At 46.7% G+C, this 19,598-nt stretch overlaps 1 protein-coding gene across 2 annotated transcripts in view; it reads left to right on the top strand.

The window, feature by feature from the left end:
• The window catches only part of AMOTL1 (angiomotin like 1), a 215,191-nt gene that overhangs the window by 48,836 nt on the left and 146,757 nt on the right, over positions 1-19,598 (top strand). For both annotated transcript variants that reach the window (XM_043898070.1, XM_043898076.1), the window contains one exon: positions 9,678-9,728. In XM_043898070.1, the coding sequence (XP_043754005.1) occupies positions 9,678-9,728 (51 nt within the window). The remainder of the gene's footprint in view (positions 1-9,677; positions 9,729-19,598) is intronic.

The raw sequence follows: 19,598 nt of genomic DNA, 5'->3' as shown, positions 1-19,598 counted from the left end.
TGTGTCTATTTGTGTCTATTTCTTAAAACAAACAAATTATTATTTGCGTACTTTTGCTGTGTTGGCTTTTTGTTGCTGTGTGCGGGCTTTCTCAGCTGCAGTGAGCAGGGACTACTCTCCAGCAGCAGTCCGTGGACTTCTCACTGCGGTGGTCTCTCTTATTGCAGAGCACGGGCTCTAGGGCACATGGGCTCAGTAGCTGTGGCCCACCAGCTTAGCTGCCCTGCCGCACATGGCGTCTTCCTGGATGAGGGATCGAACCAAATTATTAATTCCAATAAGCACTGCTCTGAATTAGACCACCTGAAGGCAGCACTCCACGAAACATGCCCAGGAGGATTCTGCCTGCTTTCTCTAGTTTGGGTGAGTGGGGCTGCTTTCTAATGGCAGGGTGAGGACTTCTCATGGTGGCAGTGTGGGCACGTGGGCTTAGTTGTCCTACAGCATGTGGAATCTTCCTGGATCAGGGATCAAACTCTTGTCTCCTGCATTGGCAACTGGATTCCTAACTGCTGGGCCACCAAGGAAGTCCTATTTCTTTTTTAAAAAAAAAAAAAATATTTTATTTTATAAAATTAAAATTGAGTATATGTTGGGTATAGTTGAGCTTTGTGTCTGTTTCTCTTGCATACAGGGTGGTAAAAAGATTGATACAACATAATCTGTCATCCCTGGTCTCCTATTGGCATTTGTTTTAACAAGTGTCATAAACATCAGTTCTTTTTACAGAGGAGATCATAGGCTAGGTGGGTCTGGAGACTTGTCAAAGATTTAGTGGCAAAACTAAGGCGAGAACTCAAGCTTCTGCTTCTCCTTTCAGCACCTACACTGCTAAGGCCACAGTTTCTTGGAAAAACCATTTTAATGTGGAAAAAAAAGAGAGGCTCTTGTGCACCAGGTAGACTCTATTTGCAGCATCTGAAAGAAGTGATTCCCTCGCAGGCCTCAGTCCAAAATGGGAGATGAGGATGGTCTCTGCATGTCAGCAGAAACTCACATCACTTATAATGGTTTAGTTATAGATTTCAATGACACCAAATGTTTTTACCTTTCATCTTAACACAAAGTATTTTGTCTGACTTCACTCAATAGATCCAACTGAATGCAAGCTGGAAGTGTATGATTTTCCTCTGCAGGGACCTTTTTCTGTGTGTATTTTTGGAAAGGTTTATTCTGAGTCATGGCCACATATACCTTCTAGTCGCTTCTTGGCTCAGCCAGAGTTCATTTCCTTTGATATGATGCTGAGTGAAGAGTGTTTTAAATCTTCACCTCTATTCCATAGTTGATAACAGGGGGTGTTACCTGGGGGTGGGAGGTGGGCTGGATGGATCCAAGTTCATACACTTCATAAAACACTTCGCTGTTGTTAGTAGCATCTACTGCATTGGTATTTGAATTGTTCAGAGAACATACTTAGCATTTTTACCAAAATGAATCTTGTCTTCCTGTCAGATTTAGTACCATATCATCTCTTGGCTTGCACTGTTTCTGTAAGAATAATGATTTTTTTTTTTTCTTTTCAGGTGACATATAGTGACATATAGGTGGCACTAGTGGTTTAAAAAAAAAAATCAAAAACCTGCCTACCAATGCAGGAGATGTGAAACATGGGTTTGAACCCTGGGTGGGGAAGAGTCCCTGGAGGAGGGCATGGCAACCTACTCCAGCATTCTTGCCTGGAGAATCCCATGGATAGAGGAGCCTGGTGGACTACAGTCCATAGAGTCGCAGGGTGGGACATGACTGAAGTGACTTAGCATGCACACACCCACAATTCTTCCATTAGGGCCATTTCTTTCTTCTGGACAGTATCAAACACTTAAAGCATTCTCTGAGGCTTGATTTTCATTTAAAGGGAACGAAGCAACTATGATTTCTTTCTGCCTTTCATCAAGGATTATTAAAAAAAAAAAAAAACATTGGGGTTATGCTTAAAGAAAAGAATATTAAACCCTAAGGGAAGAGAGATGTCCTTTGGGCCATTTCAGCCCTGGAGCTAATGCTGAGACCAATAAAGTGAAAATTCTCTTTGATGAAACCCTACGGGTGGGTGCATATATGTCCTTGCTGTCCTCTGTCCGATTGTCCTATGAGGATGCACGCAGAGACAGGATAACAGCAGAGTCAGACCAGCCCAGGCAGCCACGGCCTCTCTCTTCTCTCCTAAATCAGTTTCTCCCTCGCTCCCCAGGGTGGGGAGGGGAAGAGGGGCAAGCTTCGCATCTCCACTCCTTTCTGCATTTAACTAGCAGAGAGCCTCCAGGAGACAGAAGGCTACCTGCAGAGGTGAGCCAAGGGCAACGCCAGGGAGGAGAGGGAGGCAGAGGGAAGGTTTAGCTCTCTCCTCCTTGTCTTTCATGCTTGAAGTCGGTGACCTCCCAGGGGTAGGGATCGGGAAGGCTGTGCACAGATCCTAGCCTGTGGCTACAACATCCATGCAGCTTTTTCTTGCAAAGGGAATTGATAGCACACCTTGGCCGAAAAATAACCTTTTCCCTATGTGGCTTTTTTTTTTTTCTTTTTAACTTTTTGGCGGCATCATAGGGTATATAGGATCTTAGTTCCCCGACCAGGGATCAAACCTGCATCCCCTGTATTGGAAGCGTGGCATCTTAACCACTGAACCATCAGGGAAGTCCCCGCTAGGGTGGCATTTAGACCTCTCATCCATCTCTTGGGGGAAGAAGTCACCTCCTGTAGGAGGCCCGTCTCCTCCTTTTCTCCATTGACCAAGGGGCCTGTGGTATCAAAGCAGCCCACCTAGGCTGGCCCTCCCTGTGGCCTCTGCTCCAAGCAGCGCTGCAGCAAGGCAGGCCCTGGCCCCACTGCAGAAAAGGCCAGCCAGGTGCTGCTGGCATCCCCAGCCTCCTGGGGGCACGGGGCTTGTACACAGCTGTGGTTATGCCCACCATGCAGGGTATCAGTGATGGCTGCTTTGCTAGAAACACCCCCAAAAGCATTTTCCAGTGCTTTTAGCTCTAGAAAAACGGATCAAAGAATTCCTTGGATTTTAGCATTATGTTCCATGTTGCCACATGAGCACAGCTCCTGGGTGGAGGGATGACAGCTCTGCTTAGTGAGTTTCCAGGATAACTGAAGTAGAACCCTTGTAATGCCTGCATACTGCTCCAGATATTACTGTTCTATACATAACAGTTGATAAGACTTTTTCCCGAAGATTTGTTTATACACTTATACACTTTCTTGCCCAGAAAATAGTCATACCTCAGTTTATGATTGGGGTTGGACCAAGATCTCATGTAGAAATGCACTGTCTTTCATTTAGGAGCCATCATAGGATATCTAACTTGCTTCAATAATTCATAAACATGTTTGAATATGCTTAAAAAGCAATCTCAATGAGCACACGAGAAGCTGTGGATGGTATTTCAGTTTGCAGATGGAAACCGAGAAAGGATAACAAAGCAGACTTCCATTTTCGCAGTTTATACCCATGGGTACAAAATGTCCTTTTCTTTCCCCTTGAATATATATTATTTGCTTATATAATAAAATTAGTTTAAAATATTTAAAGTTTGATATGTTATATAAAATTATTAATATTAATGAATTATATATTATTAACTTTATATGTATGAAGAAATATTAAAGCTAGGGGTTGGGTTCCCAGGTTAGCTCCCAAAAGTCTGTTCAACTCACGATGCAGGGGGTGATAGTAAGAGTGGGTATTAGCCGTCAGCCCCTGCTGTACTCTGTTTCAACGGAAAACCTGAGTCCCAGAAATAACTCACCCTGAGCCTCAGAAATACTTCCTTCTTGCTGCTTTCTCTCCACATGCCCCACTTTCTAATAATTGCTGCCTGAGAAATAAAATCAGAGATTACTTCCCTGTCTTTAGAGGCCATAGCAGCAGGAAGCCCACTCTCCTTCTGTGGTGGTTGAGTGGCTAAGCCGTGTCTGACTCTTGAGACCCCATGGACTGTAGCCCGCCAGGCTCCTCTGTCCATGGGGTTTCCCAGGCGAGAATACTGGAGAGTGTTGCCGCATTCTTCTCCAGGGGATCATCCCGACCCAGGAATCGAACCAGGGTCTCCTGCATTGCAGGCGGATTCTTTACCGACTGAACTACAAGGGAAGCCCCACTAGGAGAGTCAAAAAAAAAAAGGGCCTCCAGCATGCCCAAGCCTTCTGTGGGGGAGAGAAAGGAACCTTCCTTCCTCAGCGACCACGGTGTCCAGCACTGTGCTTGGTCTATTTCACACTTAACCGGCTCAGCTTCTCCCGGCAGTACTGTATTAAGTATTATTGCCAGGAAACTGAAGCTCTGGGAGAGCTAGTAACAACCCTGTGATTTCTCCCCTAATAATTTGATAGAACTGAGACTCCAACCTATAATATTGTGTACTCTCTTTTATAACTTCCCAGCAGAACAATTTCTTTTTATATTGGAGTATAATTGCTTTGGGCTTCCCTTGTGGCTCAGCTGGTAAAGAATCCACCTACAATGTGGGAGATCTGGGTTTGAGCCCTGTACTGGGAAGATTCCCTGGAGAAGGGAAAGGCTACCGACTCCGGTTTTCTGGCCTGGACACTTCCATGGACTGTATAGTCCTTGGTGTCACAAAGAGTCGGACACTACTGAGCGACTTTCACCTTCACTTCATGTACTTGCTTTCCAATGTTGTGTTAGCTTCTGCCGTACAACAAACTGACTCAGCCATATGTACACACACATCCCTCCCTCTTGAGCCTCTTCCCTCCATCCCACCCTCTAGGTCATCACAGAGCCCCGAACTGAGCTCCCTGTGTTACACAGTGGCTTCCCACTAGCTGTCTACTTACACCTGGGGGGCATGCGTCAACGCTACGCTCCCAGTCTTCCCCACCCTTCCCTGCCCCCGCTATGCCCACCTGTTCGTTCTCTACATCTGCATCTCTGCTCCTGTCCTGCAAATGGTACCTGTCATGTGGAGTAAGGTAAGTCAGAAAGAGAAACACAAATATTGTATATTAATACATATATATGAATCTAGAAAAATGGTACTGATTAACTTATTTGCAGAACCATTTCTTTATAAGAGGCCTATAACAATCAATTATGGGTAGGTATTTGAGATGTTGCCTAAGGTTAGGAAGGTCTTCTGAACCTACTGGAAGGTGAGCAACATGAGGACAGGAACCTGTTCTGACCACTGTTGTATCTGAATTGCCTCGCAGATGCATTGCTTCCCATCCTGGAAGCATGGTGTGTATGCTTAGTTGCTCAGTTGTTTCTGACTCTTTGCAACCCCATGGATGGTAGACTCCTAGGCTCCTCTGTCCATGGAATTCTCTGGGCAAGAACACTGGAGTGGGCTGCCATTCCCTTCTCCAGGGGATCTTCCTGACCCAGGGATGGAATCCACATTGCAGGCAGATTCTTTACCATTTGAACCACCAGAGAAGCATGGTACTTCCCCATAAATACTGTTTGACTAACAGGAAATGTTATTGTTTGCTCTGCTTTGCTTCCTAAGATAGAAAATTGGAATAATATATTTCAGAAAAATTGTCAACAACAAATATTAAAACAAGAAAAATATTTTTTCATTAACTTTCAGCTGATTAGGAAATTTAAATAACTGAAGGGCTGTAAGAAAATTTCTTAGTTTATGAGTCATCCATTTATAGCAAACAAATTGAAAGGGAGTCCATTGTGAGTTCTAACAATCTGGCAGGCTCTGGAACCTAATCACCTGGTAGAATATTTGTAATGCTCTTCCTATGGGGAATGCCTGAGCCTAATTCCACATAACCAACTTTCAAGGAAACTCTTAGAAAGCAAACTAAGAGATGGGACCATGTACATTGCCTTTAATTGGAAGCATAATCTGTGGTTAGTGATTCCTTTCAGTAACTCGAAGTCATTAAAGAAGAGAAAAGATCTCCATTTTCTGAAGCTGTGAAAGAGCATACTATCTAATAATAACTAACATGAACTTGACTTTCACAATGTGACAGTCTCTATTCTACAGGCTCTAAATGCTGTAGTTTATTGCATTCTTGCTACAACCTTATGAGTTAGGTACAATAATTATCTCCATTTTTATAGAAAACTAAGGTTAGCAGAAATTAAACTATTGGTTAATAGTGGAACTGGTATTAGAGTTAAGGTCTGGTTGACCCCTAACTAGACCTTGGCTCTCATACCAAAGACCTCTGTAGACTGTCTCTCTTGGAATGCAAAGGCTAGTTGCCTCCTGATCCAATGGGGAATCGGAGGTGACTAGACCTGCAAACAGGCCACCTGAGCTCACCTCCTCATGACATCAGGGAGTCAAAGGCTTCTACTCAGATCAAGGACTGACCGTTGGAATTTGGCAATGCCAAGGTCAGTCTTGACCTTGACAAGAGCTTCTCTGGAAGAGTGATGAACTAGAAGCCTGTTTGCCTTTAAGATTAAAGGAAGATGGTAGAAATAATGAGTGTAAACAATTCTTTGATGAATTTTGTTGTAAATTGCCACTGAGACTTGAGGTCGGTAACTGGAAGAAAGGTAGAGTTGGAAAAGATTTTTTAAAGATAGAAACAGTGGCATATTTGTCTATGGATGGGAATGATCCAGAAGAGAAGAAAACACCAACTTAGAGAAGAAAGGCGGGGGAAACCCATGTCAGAGGGCACGGAAGATCTGACACACAACGGAGGAGCTGGCCTTAGCTGGAGAATGGATGGTTCATCCATAGTGACAAGAGAGCAGGATAGTAAGCAAACCAGGCGAAGGGAGAGCGATTGCTGGGCTGCACTGATGTCCACTCTAGGTTGTGCTCAGTCGTGTCCGACTCTTTGCCACCCAGGGACTGTAGCCCACCAGACTCCACTGTCCATGGGATTTCCCAGGCAACAATACTGGAGTGGCTTGCCATGTCCTTCCCACTTGAGATTAGTGGTCACATATTGAAAATAAGACCAGTCAGCAAGATGGTATGCTTCTCTAATCATGTTTCACTGGGTGCTGGCAGAGACAAGATGAAGAAATAGATTTTATCAGGGGTACGGTTTTCCCAAAGACTTAGTAGACAGAGAGAGAGGTGGATTTTAAGGCATATATAAGAGAAATGATAATAGTAAACCTAGAAACTAGGGTGGTTAAAAGAGGAAGGAATGTCAAGAGGGAGAGTAAGGGACACAGAAAAGTTCACAGGATCAGTAAATTACAGGAGCTGTTGGGGTCAAGGAGACACTGGGTGAGGATAACAGGAAGAATAAGCTGGAAGACTTGGAAGGCTGGGTGGTGGTGATAGGAGAGTGGAATGCTTGCTGTTGAGATTGCAGATGGTGTCACTAGGAGGGCAGGAAGCTGGGATAGCTAGAGGTGTAGGAAGGGAGAGGACATTGAAGAGCTGAGAGACCAGAGTATGAGAAGAATCCACTGGTAGATTTGGAAATAAAAATTATCATGGGAATGGTATTGGGGAAAGTGACAGTGATCCAGATGCCAACACCTTCAAGAAATGAGGTAGAATAACACAGAGGCCTGTAGACGGCTACAGTAAGAGGCCTGGACAATGTGCTCTGTTATTTTTCAAGGAGAGCTGGGTTTCCTTCAGAGTGAGGAGTTGAAAGAAACTTTGATGAACCATGAATGAAAGGGAAAGTGAAAGGCGCTCAGTCACGTCCAGCTCTTTGGGATCCAGTCCATGGAATTCTCCAGGTCAGAGTACTGGAGTGGGTAGCCTATCCCTTCTCCAGTGGATCTTCCTGACCCAGGAATCAAACAGGGGTTTCCTGCATCGCAGGCAGATTCTTTATCAACAGAGCTATCAGGGAAGCCCATGAATTCCTGAGGGCAAATGGAGGTTACCAGGAGATGGGAGGGGATGTCTTGATCTGTGCAAACATTCATCCAAGCACATTCACTTCTTGGATTTCAGAGCTCATATTGTCAGGAGTAGGGAAAACAGAGAAGAGGACAGAGAGATAAGTTAGGCAGTTCAAGAACGGTTGCTTTGGGGAGTTCCCTGGCCTAGTGGTTAGGATTCTGGGCTTTCACTGCTGTGATCCTGGTTCAGGCTGTGGTCAGGGAACAGAGATATCTCTCAAGCCACTCTCAGGGCAGCCAACAAAAAAGGGAGACGAAGAAGAACGGCTACCCTGGTGGGGAAGGAGGACAGTCTCACCCTGGCCCCCAGCCATGCCTCCGTGGGCCCTCAGAGGGTGGCTTCTCTCTGCCCTCCACAGTCAATTGTAGACTGTCAGTAGAATACCCAGAGATGACTGAGGTTTACAGAATGAGAGCACCTTAGCACAGGTCCGTAGGCCCTTGGGCTGCTGCAGCTGGCGATCTGATCAGTCTGAGACTACAGAAGGTCCCCGAGACATTGCCCAGACTGTTAACTCTCCAACTATCAGTGTCCAAGGACGGGGATGGAGAAGAGGCAGCCATTTTCTGTGTCTGCGCCTTCGTTCCTCTGCCTCCTCCTAGCATCTTTAGAGCACATTCCCATAGCCCAGGGCCCCCCTGAGTGAGGTGTCAGTCAATCCTGGTAGAACACACAGAATGCGTCTGTACAAGTTATTCGGGTCACTGACCTAGGGAGGGAGATCCCTGCAATCTGACATGAATTTCTTTAGGACCTACAACTCAAACTTTCAGACCCAAACTTTTGTTTCTACATTCCGTACGTAGAAAAAGAGCTCAGCTCTTTTTATATTAGAAGGAATATGGCTCTGCTCTCCTGACACGTGCGCGCGCACACACACACACACACACACACATTATCACAACGATGCGCAGTCATCCATAAATTACTTAACTTCTGAGCCTCAGTTTCCCTACCTGTGCACTGAAGACATATTACCTTCCTTGCTAGTCTCTTAAAAGGAAGAAATATTGCTTGGAGTGGAGTCAGAATTCAGGTTCAAAGGAGAGGATGGGGGGCGTTGGAAACCATTGCTTGCTGCAGGGAATATTCAAGCTCTGAAACTCCTGCATCTCTCCAGGAGAAGCACAGGAAAAAAAAAAAAAAAGAAAACACGATTTCCCAAGCACTGGAACAGGACAGACATAATACAAAAATGCAGAAATCGTTTTACAACTGGTGTCGTTTTACAACATTATGACAACTGGTCATAAATGGTCAGAGAGGGTGGGGGTGGGGAAAATGCCCTCCCACCGGGAGTCAGGAGGCAGCGCGCGCGCCACTGCCGAGAGTGAAGGCCGCGGTCGCCTAGCAACGGGTAGCGGGGATGCGCACGGGCGCTCCATCGGGTGGGCGCAGGGAGCTCGCCGCCGCCGCTGTTGCGCGCTCTCGGGCCTCCGGGACCCGCCAGGAAACTTTGGGGATCCTGGGGGCCTGGGCGTCGACACTAGACCCGGGGGACGCCGCGATGCGCCCCGCGGGCTGAGGACAGAGGGGGAGGTCGCTGTCTGGTGCGCCGGGCCGGGGAATCCATGGGCTCGCACCTACGGAAAGTTGGCGCGCACCTGCCTGCGCCCAGAAGACGCTTGGTTCCTGGGCCGAACTGCTCCCCGCCAAGTTTCTTTGACAATTTCTTACACCCAGTGGATCTGGCATCTGGAACCCCGTGAGGCCCCGGGTTCACGGATTCCCGTCCCTGGGAGAGAGAAACGCGCGCTTTTCTAAGGGACCTGCGCGGTAACTGATGTTTAATCGATTCGCCCTGAATGGTTGAGATTCTATTTTTGTTTTCTGCTTTTCTTCTTTCTCCAGACAACGAGTTTGTGGAAGTCTCTCCCGTGCTCTACAGCTCGGAGGAGTTCAGTAAGTCTACCCCTTTTGCCTTTTCTTGTCGGAACCCAGCCTGGGAATCGCAAATTTGGTGGGCACCCGGGTCCAGGACCGAGGGGCGGAGAGAAGGGGCTGGCCGGGGGACTCTTGCCCTGCTGCACGTTCCTTTCGCGGTGAGAACTGGCTTTTCCTGGAGCGTATGCTTTGGAGGGGGCGGGGAGAGTCGTGTGTGTGTGTGTGTGTGTGTGTGTGTGTGTGTGTGTGTGTGTGTGTGTGTGTCTGTGTGTGTGTCTGTGTGTGTGTCTGTGTGTGTGTGTCCAGGTCTTTGGTGATGCTCCCAGGAGCGCGCCACAGCAAACTTCCTGATCTGCGGGCCCCTGCAAGCAGGCCGTCTCATTCTGCCTGGAAGGATGCAGCTAGCCGGTAAATGCCACAAGAAGGACATCGTGTGGCTACTCCCTAACCTGAATTTAATGAAGTCCAGGGCCAAAAACGTTCTGGTAATTACATTTCAAGACCTGGGAGCTGCCATCGTCCTTGACTTCTGTTTTTCCTCCAGGTGTCTGGGAATAGGGCGTTTCATCCTCTTCTGCCTGTCATTCTAAGTGTAGATTTGTGGTGGGTGAGCCAGGACACACTTGTCAGAGACAGACTTCCTCCTGTAAAGAGAAGGACATTTGCGTTGTCGGGATACCTCCGAGCATTCCTGCCACCCAGTCTCATTTGCTAGCTTAGTGGTTGACGGTTTTGTTTTTCTTCTTCTTTCTCAGTCTCTGTTTCCTTAAGCCGAGAACAATCTGGGCTGTCAAGTCTGTCCCTGCTGTTCTTTTATCACCAGCTTGAACATCTCGCCTTCCTTCCGTGAAATGACAGCTGTTTAAAAATGTTTATCCACAGTGAGGCTCCGAGCCTTGGGTACCATGTGTCTGATCATCCTTTCCTCCTGGTCTGTGTGTCCTCGGCAAGACCCACGCTGGCTACAGAGAATTAAATTCCACCGCAGCAAGGACTTTCATCCATTTCTAGGGGCCAGGCACCCAAAATAGGTCTGGATCAAGGGAGGCATTCTGAGGCAGGGAAGAGGACCTTGTGTTATTCAAAAAATGTGTTTCTGACAAGTTGTGAGGCAATCACATCTCTGGAAATGGAATCACGAATTAAATGCATGAACAAAACTAGCTTCTGAAGGTGCACTGTAGTGAGCCTTTTTATGAAACGGAAATGACATCTAAACCGTAGCTTTTCATGAAGCAGTTTCTGAAGAGGGCAGATTCTTGGTGATCTGCTCCACTTGTGTTTAATTGTGTTAATGACACCAGCATTGGTGCTTCACGGTGTGACAGAAGCTGCTTGGTTCTCTTAAATTATAGATAAGTGTCAGCCATGGCAGAATGAGCAGTCCTTGCTCTGAGAAACCACCTGTATAAACACCTAAAGGTTTGAATTTGCAGAATGATTTATGTACCTGAAAGGCCCAGGTGATTGGTCCTCATTTGTTTTCATCTCTCCCTTTGGGACTAACAGACTGGACGCCCAGCTGAGGCGCTAATCAGTAGGGGGAGCCCTTCAAATTAGTAGTAGAAACTCAGAAAGCAGCATTTTTTCCCCTTCAGCTCCTCTGCGGGGAAAGCCCAGTTTTTTATGAGGAGGTGAGAGTGTTATAGGAATCCCAGGGTTCCCTCCTGGGCTCTGGGATGCAAGATGATTGAGAATATAAAATAATATAAAACACAGAGTCAGAGTTTGAGACCAAGTTTCTGGCTGCTATGCTTTTCCTAGTATAGGCTTGTGCTCAGTCGTGTCCGACTCTTGCAATCCCATGGACTGCAGCCCGCCAGGCTCCTCTGTCCATGCGATTCTCCAGGCAAGAATACTGGAGTGGGGTGCCATTTCCTACTCCAGGCGATCTTCCCGACCCAGGGATTGAACCCGTGTCTTCTGCGTCTCCTGCATTGATGGGGAGATTCTTTACCACTGAGCCACCTGGGAAGCCCTCGCCTGCTTTAGTAGATCTGTTAACCAGTCTGTTTTCTCATCTTTGAAAAGCAGGGGTTGTGCCAAGCAGCCTCTAAGGCATCACCCAGTTCGAGCCTCCTGAAATCTTAAGCCAAAGGAGGCGTGTGGCTGTTGGGTGTTTATTGTTTACACCGGGTGCCATGCTGCTTGGGTACATGGTGTCTCCAAAGGGACTTCCTCTTCCTGACAGAGCAGTTCATTGGATGAGACTGCATTGTTTCCATGCTATTCGGGTCAAAGAGGGAGCTGGCATTTTTTTCCTTGGAAAGAATCGTGATACTTTTTGGTGCTTTCCTTAGACACACAGCAGGAAAGATTACCCTACAGCAGTTGATGAGCTTGTCAAGCAGCCATCCTTTCTGAAGCACAAAAGAGCACAGATTCACCCCTTGGCCAGGATCTCAGGGACCTGGAGAAGAGATGGAGGGAGGCCATGAAGACTTAGTTTGAATTCTGTCACTGCACTGACCTGTGACCTTGGGCAGATGACAAAACTGCTCTGAGCCTCTCAACCTAATTGCAGACCTTGCATGACTGTGGTCAATGGTGTGTGTAAAGTCCTAGCCCCACATGTTGTATGTGCAGATATTCAGGAAGTGCTTATGGCTGTTAATTTATTATTATTATTATTCAGTTAAAAGACACATTCCCAGTGCATGAAGGATGGACTAGCTCTCACCAATTGTCCCAACCTATTAACTGAAACCATTTTTATTTCTAGAAATTCCTCTGTAATTTGCTTATTCTTCAAACAGATGCTCAGAAATGGTGATCAGGTCATTTGAATTATTTAGTGATTTGTTTTGGAGCTACATGTGGAATGGTGTTCCATCCAGGGTCTTCAGTGACAGTCCCACTACTTTCTTGTGATGCAATAGGTAGACTGCTTCAACTCCAAATTTCATATCAGTCTCCAAATAAGCCATGACTAGCGCTTTGGGGCATTTATTCTCAGTGTTGCAGCAAGATCACATAATGAATTTAAGTAACCAAAAAGGGGTTTTTGTTCCCCTACACTCCTACTTTCTGCCCTCTGACCACCCTGAGGCATCTCTTGTGCCCCCCCAGACATGCGTCACACTTCCTATTTCTCAGGCCTGTGAGTAAAATAAACTTTTGTTTCCCTCTACAAAACAAAAAGGAATTTTTGAAAAGGCAGTGAAAATAGGAGTCTAACTCGAGATGAATGCTGTGGTGAAGGTGTCTTCTGATGGAGAGTCCAGAAATATGCCCTCTCTTTTGTGATGGTACCATTTTCTAGAGGCAAAATCCTCATCGTCTCTCCATAGTCCTTCTATAGCCCTGTATGTAGGTAGAAATAATGGCCATCGGAGAGGGTAAGAGAGAATGCATGGAGAGTTGGAATGAACCCAGATGTGATCATGTCTGCCCCTGTCTCATAACCTTTATCAACTTCCTACCTGGAAGATAGACATTCGGTTACCCATGGGGTAACGTCCATCATTTGCATCATCCCCACTCACCATAACCTTCTGTTTACATTGGGCAACAGGACAGTCTAAATGCAGCTCTGGCTACATAATACCTCCCCTTCTCCCTCTCCTGGCTTGCTCCTACTCTTCCTTCAACACTCAGTTCATGTGTCACGTGCTCCTAGGGATTCTCCACCCTGCTCATTAGAATCAGGGGAACTATTTAGAAGTCCTAAGACCAAGTTGTAACCCTGACCAATTACATTAGAATCCCTGGTGTGTGGACCTAAGCATCTGTATTTTATCACTGTATGTTTTAAAAACTGAATCCCAAGTGATTCTGGTGTGTAGCCAGGGTTGTCAGCTACTGTATGAGGTTGTGGCCACTTCATTCTTCTTTGCAGATCTAGCAGCCAGCCCAGTACCTGGTACAGGAAATGCTTATTGAATGAGTGAATGAGGGTCACCTCTGAGATGCTTTGTGTTTTCATAGTTGTATATTCCTAAGATGGAACTGTCTGTTTGTCATACCAATGCCCTGGGGCACTTGTATCCTTCGACCTGTGTCTCTCTCATCTGTTCATTCCTTAGGCTTAATCGGTTTATTTTGTTTCTTAAAAATTGAAAATTTAAAACCACTTTTTAGTATAAAAGTAGTACATGCTTACTTTAGAAAATTTGGGCATTAGGAAGAATGGAAGACAGTCCACTCCCTCACCACTGAAAAGCACATGGACATGGATGGGTCACTGTTTCCTTAACTTTTCCTAATTTTCTGCCCTTTGGGGTTTCTTGACCCTCTGAAATGCCTCAGTGTGTTCAGTTGATGCTCTTTTTTGCTCAGACCCTGTGAACTTTCCTAAGTCCCCAAAGGAATGTTCATGGGAATAGCATTCTTGAGAGACCAGGGCCAGTGCCCCCAGGGCCAGTGTACCATGAGAAAGGGTTTTCTTGTGCTATTCTTGCCTTCCTTATTCAAGCAGGATGTAGGGGCTTTATTACAATAATTGGTAACAGTTATGTAACTTCTTTAAAACAGTGAATGTTTGCCAGCCCACCCCCTTGCCCTCCTAAAACATGATGAGACGGCACTGCTGGATAATAGTCCTTACGTCTGTCAGAGTGCAGCAACTGGGACATATGAAAATAGTCAGGATAGATAGATGAACTGCTGCTGTAACAAACAAGCTCAGATGCAGTGACTTAACACCATAAAGGTGCTGTTTGTTGCCTGTATTGTAGTCAAGTGTTGAGTTGTCGGGGGGCTCTGATCCATGTAGTCATGGAGAACCCCAGGCTCCTTTCCTGTTTTCATCCATCCTACTCTAGAGCATCAGATTCCTTCCCTGGATGCTTTATATACATTTGGCAGACAACTGAATAAGGTGAGCGGGACAAAGGTAAGCTCACCGATGGTTGTCTCAGCCTGGGGGTAACACACTCACCTTCCCTCCAATTCCAGAGGTGGGAGCTAGTGCCATAGCCTCACCCAGATGGAAGGAGGCTGGGAAATGTAGTCTAGTAACAGACAGAAAGAAGAGGAGCGCACTTGCATTGGTGATCACTAACCATCTCTGCCAGCCACGTCTCTTATGGCTTTAACCATAGTGACTGAGCTACATCCTGGTCTTTGTATTATTTAAGTTACTGGTTCAGCTGCTACAACCAAGGCTAAAGTAACAGTGAGTGAAACAAGAAACACATTAAATTGTCTTTCACTTGGAGCATAAGCAGTTCAGCGCTGATATGGTGGCTTCGTCATCCTCTGATAACCTCAAATGGAGTTTCCATGCTGTGGGCTAAGGTGGCTGCTTCAGATCACACCATCACATCCCACATTCCCATCTATAGGAAAGAGATAGGAAAAGTGGAGGGCGTAATCTAAAAGCTGCTCACATTGTTTCATTTGCATTCCTTTGACCTGAACTCTAGTTAGATGGCCATACCTTGCTCCAAGAAGGCTGGAAAATCTGGGTGGGAGTAAGTGGAGTCTATTACTGGAAGGATGACTGAGTCGGATGCAGGGGGGAAAAGGTGCTGGATAACCAGTCATCTTTTCAATCAGTTCTAGGATGCATGTCTTAGTGGTTGAGAGCATGGATTCAGAGTCATACTGTGTGGGCTTCAGTTTGATCCCACCTCTTATTTGCTCTGTGACCTTGGGCAGGTTACGTCATCTATATCTCTGTTTCCTAATCTATAAACTCATGTGTCAGCTCTCTTCTGATGCTCTTCCAGACCCATTTACCATCCTTCACCACCCTGCTCAGTGCCCTGGAAAACTTACCTTTCTGGATGGACACCCCGGCTTCCTTTTTGGCCAGTGAAAGGTACCACCAGGATGTGGGAGGGTGGAAACCAAGGGATGTCAAGGTACTTAGTCCCTTCCCATGCGGCCATGGGATAACATGGCTGGATCAGTCTAGGCCACTGCTCATTCTCCTGCAGCATCCAATCCTGCTGGATTCTGGAACCTCCCCTTCTGAATGAGGGATGGCAGCCACGCCCCATCTGGCTCGCCCCCGGTTGCTCCCCCATCACCTGTTTTCCCTTCTCCCTGCCCATCACACTCTCACCAGCAGGCCCTTCAACTGCTTTTTTCAGAGCATATCACCCATTTCCTGTTGGGACTCTCTGATATGATGGGGATAATAATAGTACCAGCTGCAGACCATAGTGATGAGGAGCAAATGGGTTTTAGAAGGAACACTTGAATGTTGTCGTTGTTCAGTCACTCAATCGTGTCCACCTATTTGTGAACCCAGGGACTGCAGCATACAAGGCTTCCCTGTCCTTCACTATCTCCCGGAGCTTGCTCAAACTCATGGCCGTCGAGTCAGTGATGCCATCCAACCATCTCATCCTCTGTTGCCCCCTTCTCCTCCTGCCCTCAGTCTTTCCCAGAATCAGTCTTTTCCAATGAGTTGCCTCTTTGCATCAGGTGGCCAAAGTATTAGTGCTTCAGCTTGAAAATCAGTCCTTCTGATGAATATTCAGGGTTGATTTCCTTTAATATTGATTGGTTTGATTTCCTTTGCAGTCCAAGGGACTCAAGAGTCTTCTGAATGCCCTAACCATCATTAAATGTTTACTATGTTTCATGTCCCTGGGCGAATGCCCTGACCCCTACAGGCATGGTCAAATCTTCTGAAAGACCTGGTCTTTGACATATAAATTAAATAATATGGCCACTCATCTCCTCTTCTGCACCTTGTGTTAAGAGGATGCAGCAAGAGGTTGCAGATCTGTCCCTGCGATCAAAGTTTCTTCCCTCTCATCATGTGGGGAGAAATAAGGAGAATGGTCCCAGACCTTTATTATCATTCACTTACCCTGTGCTGGGCTCTGTAGGGGTGTAAACAGTCTACCCAGCTTCCCAGCTTGGAGTTTAAATCATGCCGCCCACATTGATAGCCCAATAACAATTCCAAGGATTTTCCTGTGCATGTTACTAACAAATTGGGCTTCCCTGATGGCTCAGTGGGTAAAGAATCTGCCTGTAGTGCAGGAGACCTGGGTTCAATCCCTGGGTCAGGAAGATCCCCTGGAGAAGGGAATGGCAGCCCACTCCAGTATTCTTGCCTGGAGAATCCCATGGACAGAAGAGCCTGGCGGGCTATAGGCCAAAGGGTTGTAAAGAGTTGGGCACGACTGAGCAGCTAAGCACACATTACTAACAAATTAAGTCTTTTTCTAAGGCTACCCTCTAATTTTAGGCCCAATAATTCTCAGGGGTGCTGTGCTTGTTCACATCCACAGAGTCAGTTCTGATTGCTCTAGTCTTTTGCCAAGGGAGCTGGAATCCAGATACACCTTATTGAGGCCAGTGGACACCTTGGTAACTGCTCACAAGCTCTTTCTCCAGAAACCAGTGACCCCACGACACAGCCATCGCTGCTGCCGCCTCTACTCATGACAGAACCCAGGGCCTGGTGTTCGCCTGCCCCGAGCCTAACTGCTTCCCAGTGGCCTGCCTTGGGCTGGCCAAAGGGCTGAGGGCACCGCTCTTCAAATGCTGCTGAGTTGGCCCAGGGCTTTCTAGGCACTACACAAGTCCCCACTCATCTAGGGGCTAGGATCAGGTTGGCCACATGCCCGGCTCTGAGTGGGTCTTTAAATGGCCAGGGCCCTTCACTCCACCCCTTGATTCTACCCCACATCTCTGCACCCTTCGAAGCCCATCTGTCCTGCCTTCCTCTTCCCCCGGTCGCGGCTTCTGAGAGGGAGGGAGCTTTCACTCCAGTTTAACTTTTCTCAGGATGATTGACTGTGGAAAATTCAATTCTCTTCACAGGAAACCTCACCCTACCGCAAGGCGCGGTCTGGCCTCCTGGCTCCGGCAAAACAATCACAGAGTAGCTCACCATTGTTACAGTTTCCTAAATCTGGGCACTCAGCCTCTTGCATGATTGATCTCCTTGAGTTTATCAGCTCGTTTCAAATGCAGAAGAACTCAGTGAGGCAGAAGGAATTATCTTCACCTCATGGAGGAGGAAACAGAGGCTCAGAGGGATTAAGTTATCTGCCCAACGTCACACAGCTAGAGGCAAAACTTCCACTCGAAATAGAATCTCTGGCTCCAGAAGCAAGTCTCTGTTTCTTGGAGAAGAGAATACAGAAGTTGCCCTCCTCCCAGGGGGATTGGAGAAGGAAATGGCAACCCACGCAATAGTCTTGCCTGGAAAGCTCCATCGACAGAGGGACTTGGCGGTATAGAGTTCACAGCATCGCGAAGAGTCAGACACAAAGGAGCATGCATGCAGGAGGATTTGGTTGCTATAAATGATGTAAAAGTAACTAGCGCAGGGCCTGATTGCACAGTTGATGCCTGTAGGATACGTTCTTGTTGAATAAATGAATGAATAGTAGGTGCGCAAAGCCATATGCGTGTGTGTGTGTGTGTGTGTGTGTATATATATATATATATATATATATTTTTTTTTTTTTTTCCTTTAGACCACCAAATAATGATTTATTCCAAAGGAATTTTCCATAATGGAATCTGAAACGGCAGTCAGAAAAACTCTTCCTAGCTTCCATCATTCAGTTCCCGCACTTCCTACTCTGTGTTTCAGCAGCGCGGAGCCCCTGGGACAGGAAAGCTCTTCCGGTTCCCGGATGTGCGGCCGCCATTTCTAACGAAACCAGACCTTGGCGGCCGCACAGCTCAGGGCAGGGCAGGGGCAGCTTGCGGGGGAACGTCAGAAAGTGTAACTGAGGGCAGGTGGACTCCGCCCTGGGTGTAAAACTCACCCCAGTTCCCCTGGTGTTTGTCGGCGAAGTGATACTGCTCACTGCCCAGGAGGCGAGGTTTTATTTCAGGCCGTTTTCCTTGGGATAGAGAATGGAGTAGGCAGGAGAAAATGAGACTCACTTCTGGGGGGGTAAATGGTTATCTGTGATGTGCTAAGTCACTTCATTTGTGTCTGACTTTTTGTGACCCCGTGGACTGTAACCTGCCAGGCTCCTCTGTCCATGGGATTCTCCAGGCAAGAATAGTGAAATGGGTTGCTATGCCCTCCTCCAGGGGATCTTCCTGACCCAGGGCTCGAACCAGAGTCTCTTTTTTACACACACACACACACACACACACACACACACGACAATGGAAAGGGCATTTTCCTTGCCAAAGAGATGTTTTACTAGAAAAATATAGGACTGTGTCCAATTATTCCTGAATGTTAAACACAAACCACTTAGAAACGATGATATTTCATCAATTGTTAAAAGACTTACCGACTCTAAAGAGTGTTAAATAACCAGCTTGATCTGTTCGAGAATGCTGTGCTTACGGGTTTCTGGGTCACATTTGTACTGGATGATCTTTCTGGACTATGTCCTGTCGGTCTGGGTTTCTTTCAAATCAGTCGTGCCCCGGGGTGGGCACATTAAAGTGGCCTGCTGGGACTTGTGGGCTCTCTCTCTCCTGGGTGTCCCTCCCCTTTTCTCCTTTCTCCCCGTGTCTGGATCTCTGTATACCCTCTCCCCCATGTCTGCCTCAGTTCCCCTCTGTCTTTTCCTCTCCCTTTCCCCTCTTGCTGCCTCTTTCCTGTTCCCATCTGGAGTTGGAATACAGACAGAAAAGCCAGTGGTTGCCGTGCCAGGGCCCTCTGCCAGAAAAATGGAACAGGTCAAATTATAAAAAAAAGGATTAGAAAAGAATGCTCTTTGGCAAAATGGGGGAAACAGATGTTCAGGAGTGGTTTTGCTGTCTCGGGCTGTCAGTTGAAACACCTTCCTTATAGAATAGCTAGATGCAGGCATTCATCATCATGTCACATGTGTGGTTGTTTTAACATCAAATCTGTATATGTATATGCTCTTGTCTCTGCTTAATTCTCATCCCCCCATCACCTTTACAGCCCCAAATCCAGAATAGGCAAGATTACTGACCACCTAGTAGCAAGGTTTATTTTCACCCTCTTTTCAGAGGGGTTTTTTTTGGAGGGGGCAC

Source organism: Cervus elaphus, chromosome 1, assembly GCF_910594005.1.
Source record: "Cervus elaphus chromosome 1, mCerEla1.1, whole genome shotgun sequence".
Lineage (NCBI taxonomy): Eukaryota > Metazoa > Chordata > Mammalia > Artiodactyla > Cervidae > Cervus > Cervus elaphus.
The sequence above is the reverse complement of the archived record's forward strand: the minus strand, read 5'-3'. Positions and strand labels throughout refer to the sequence as shown.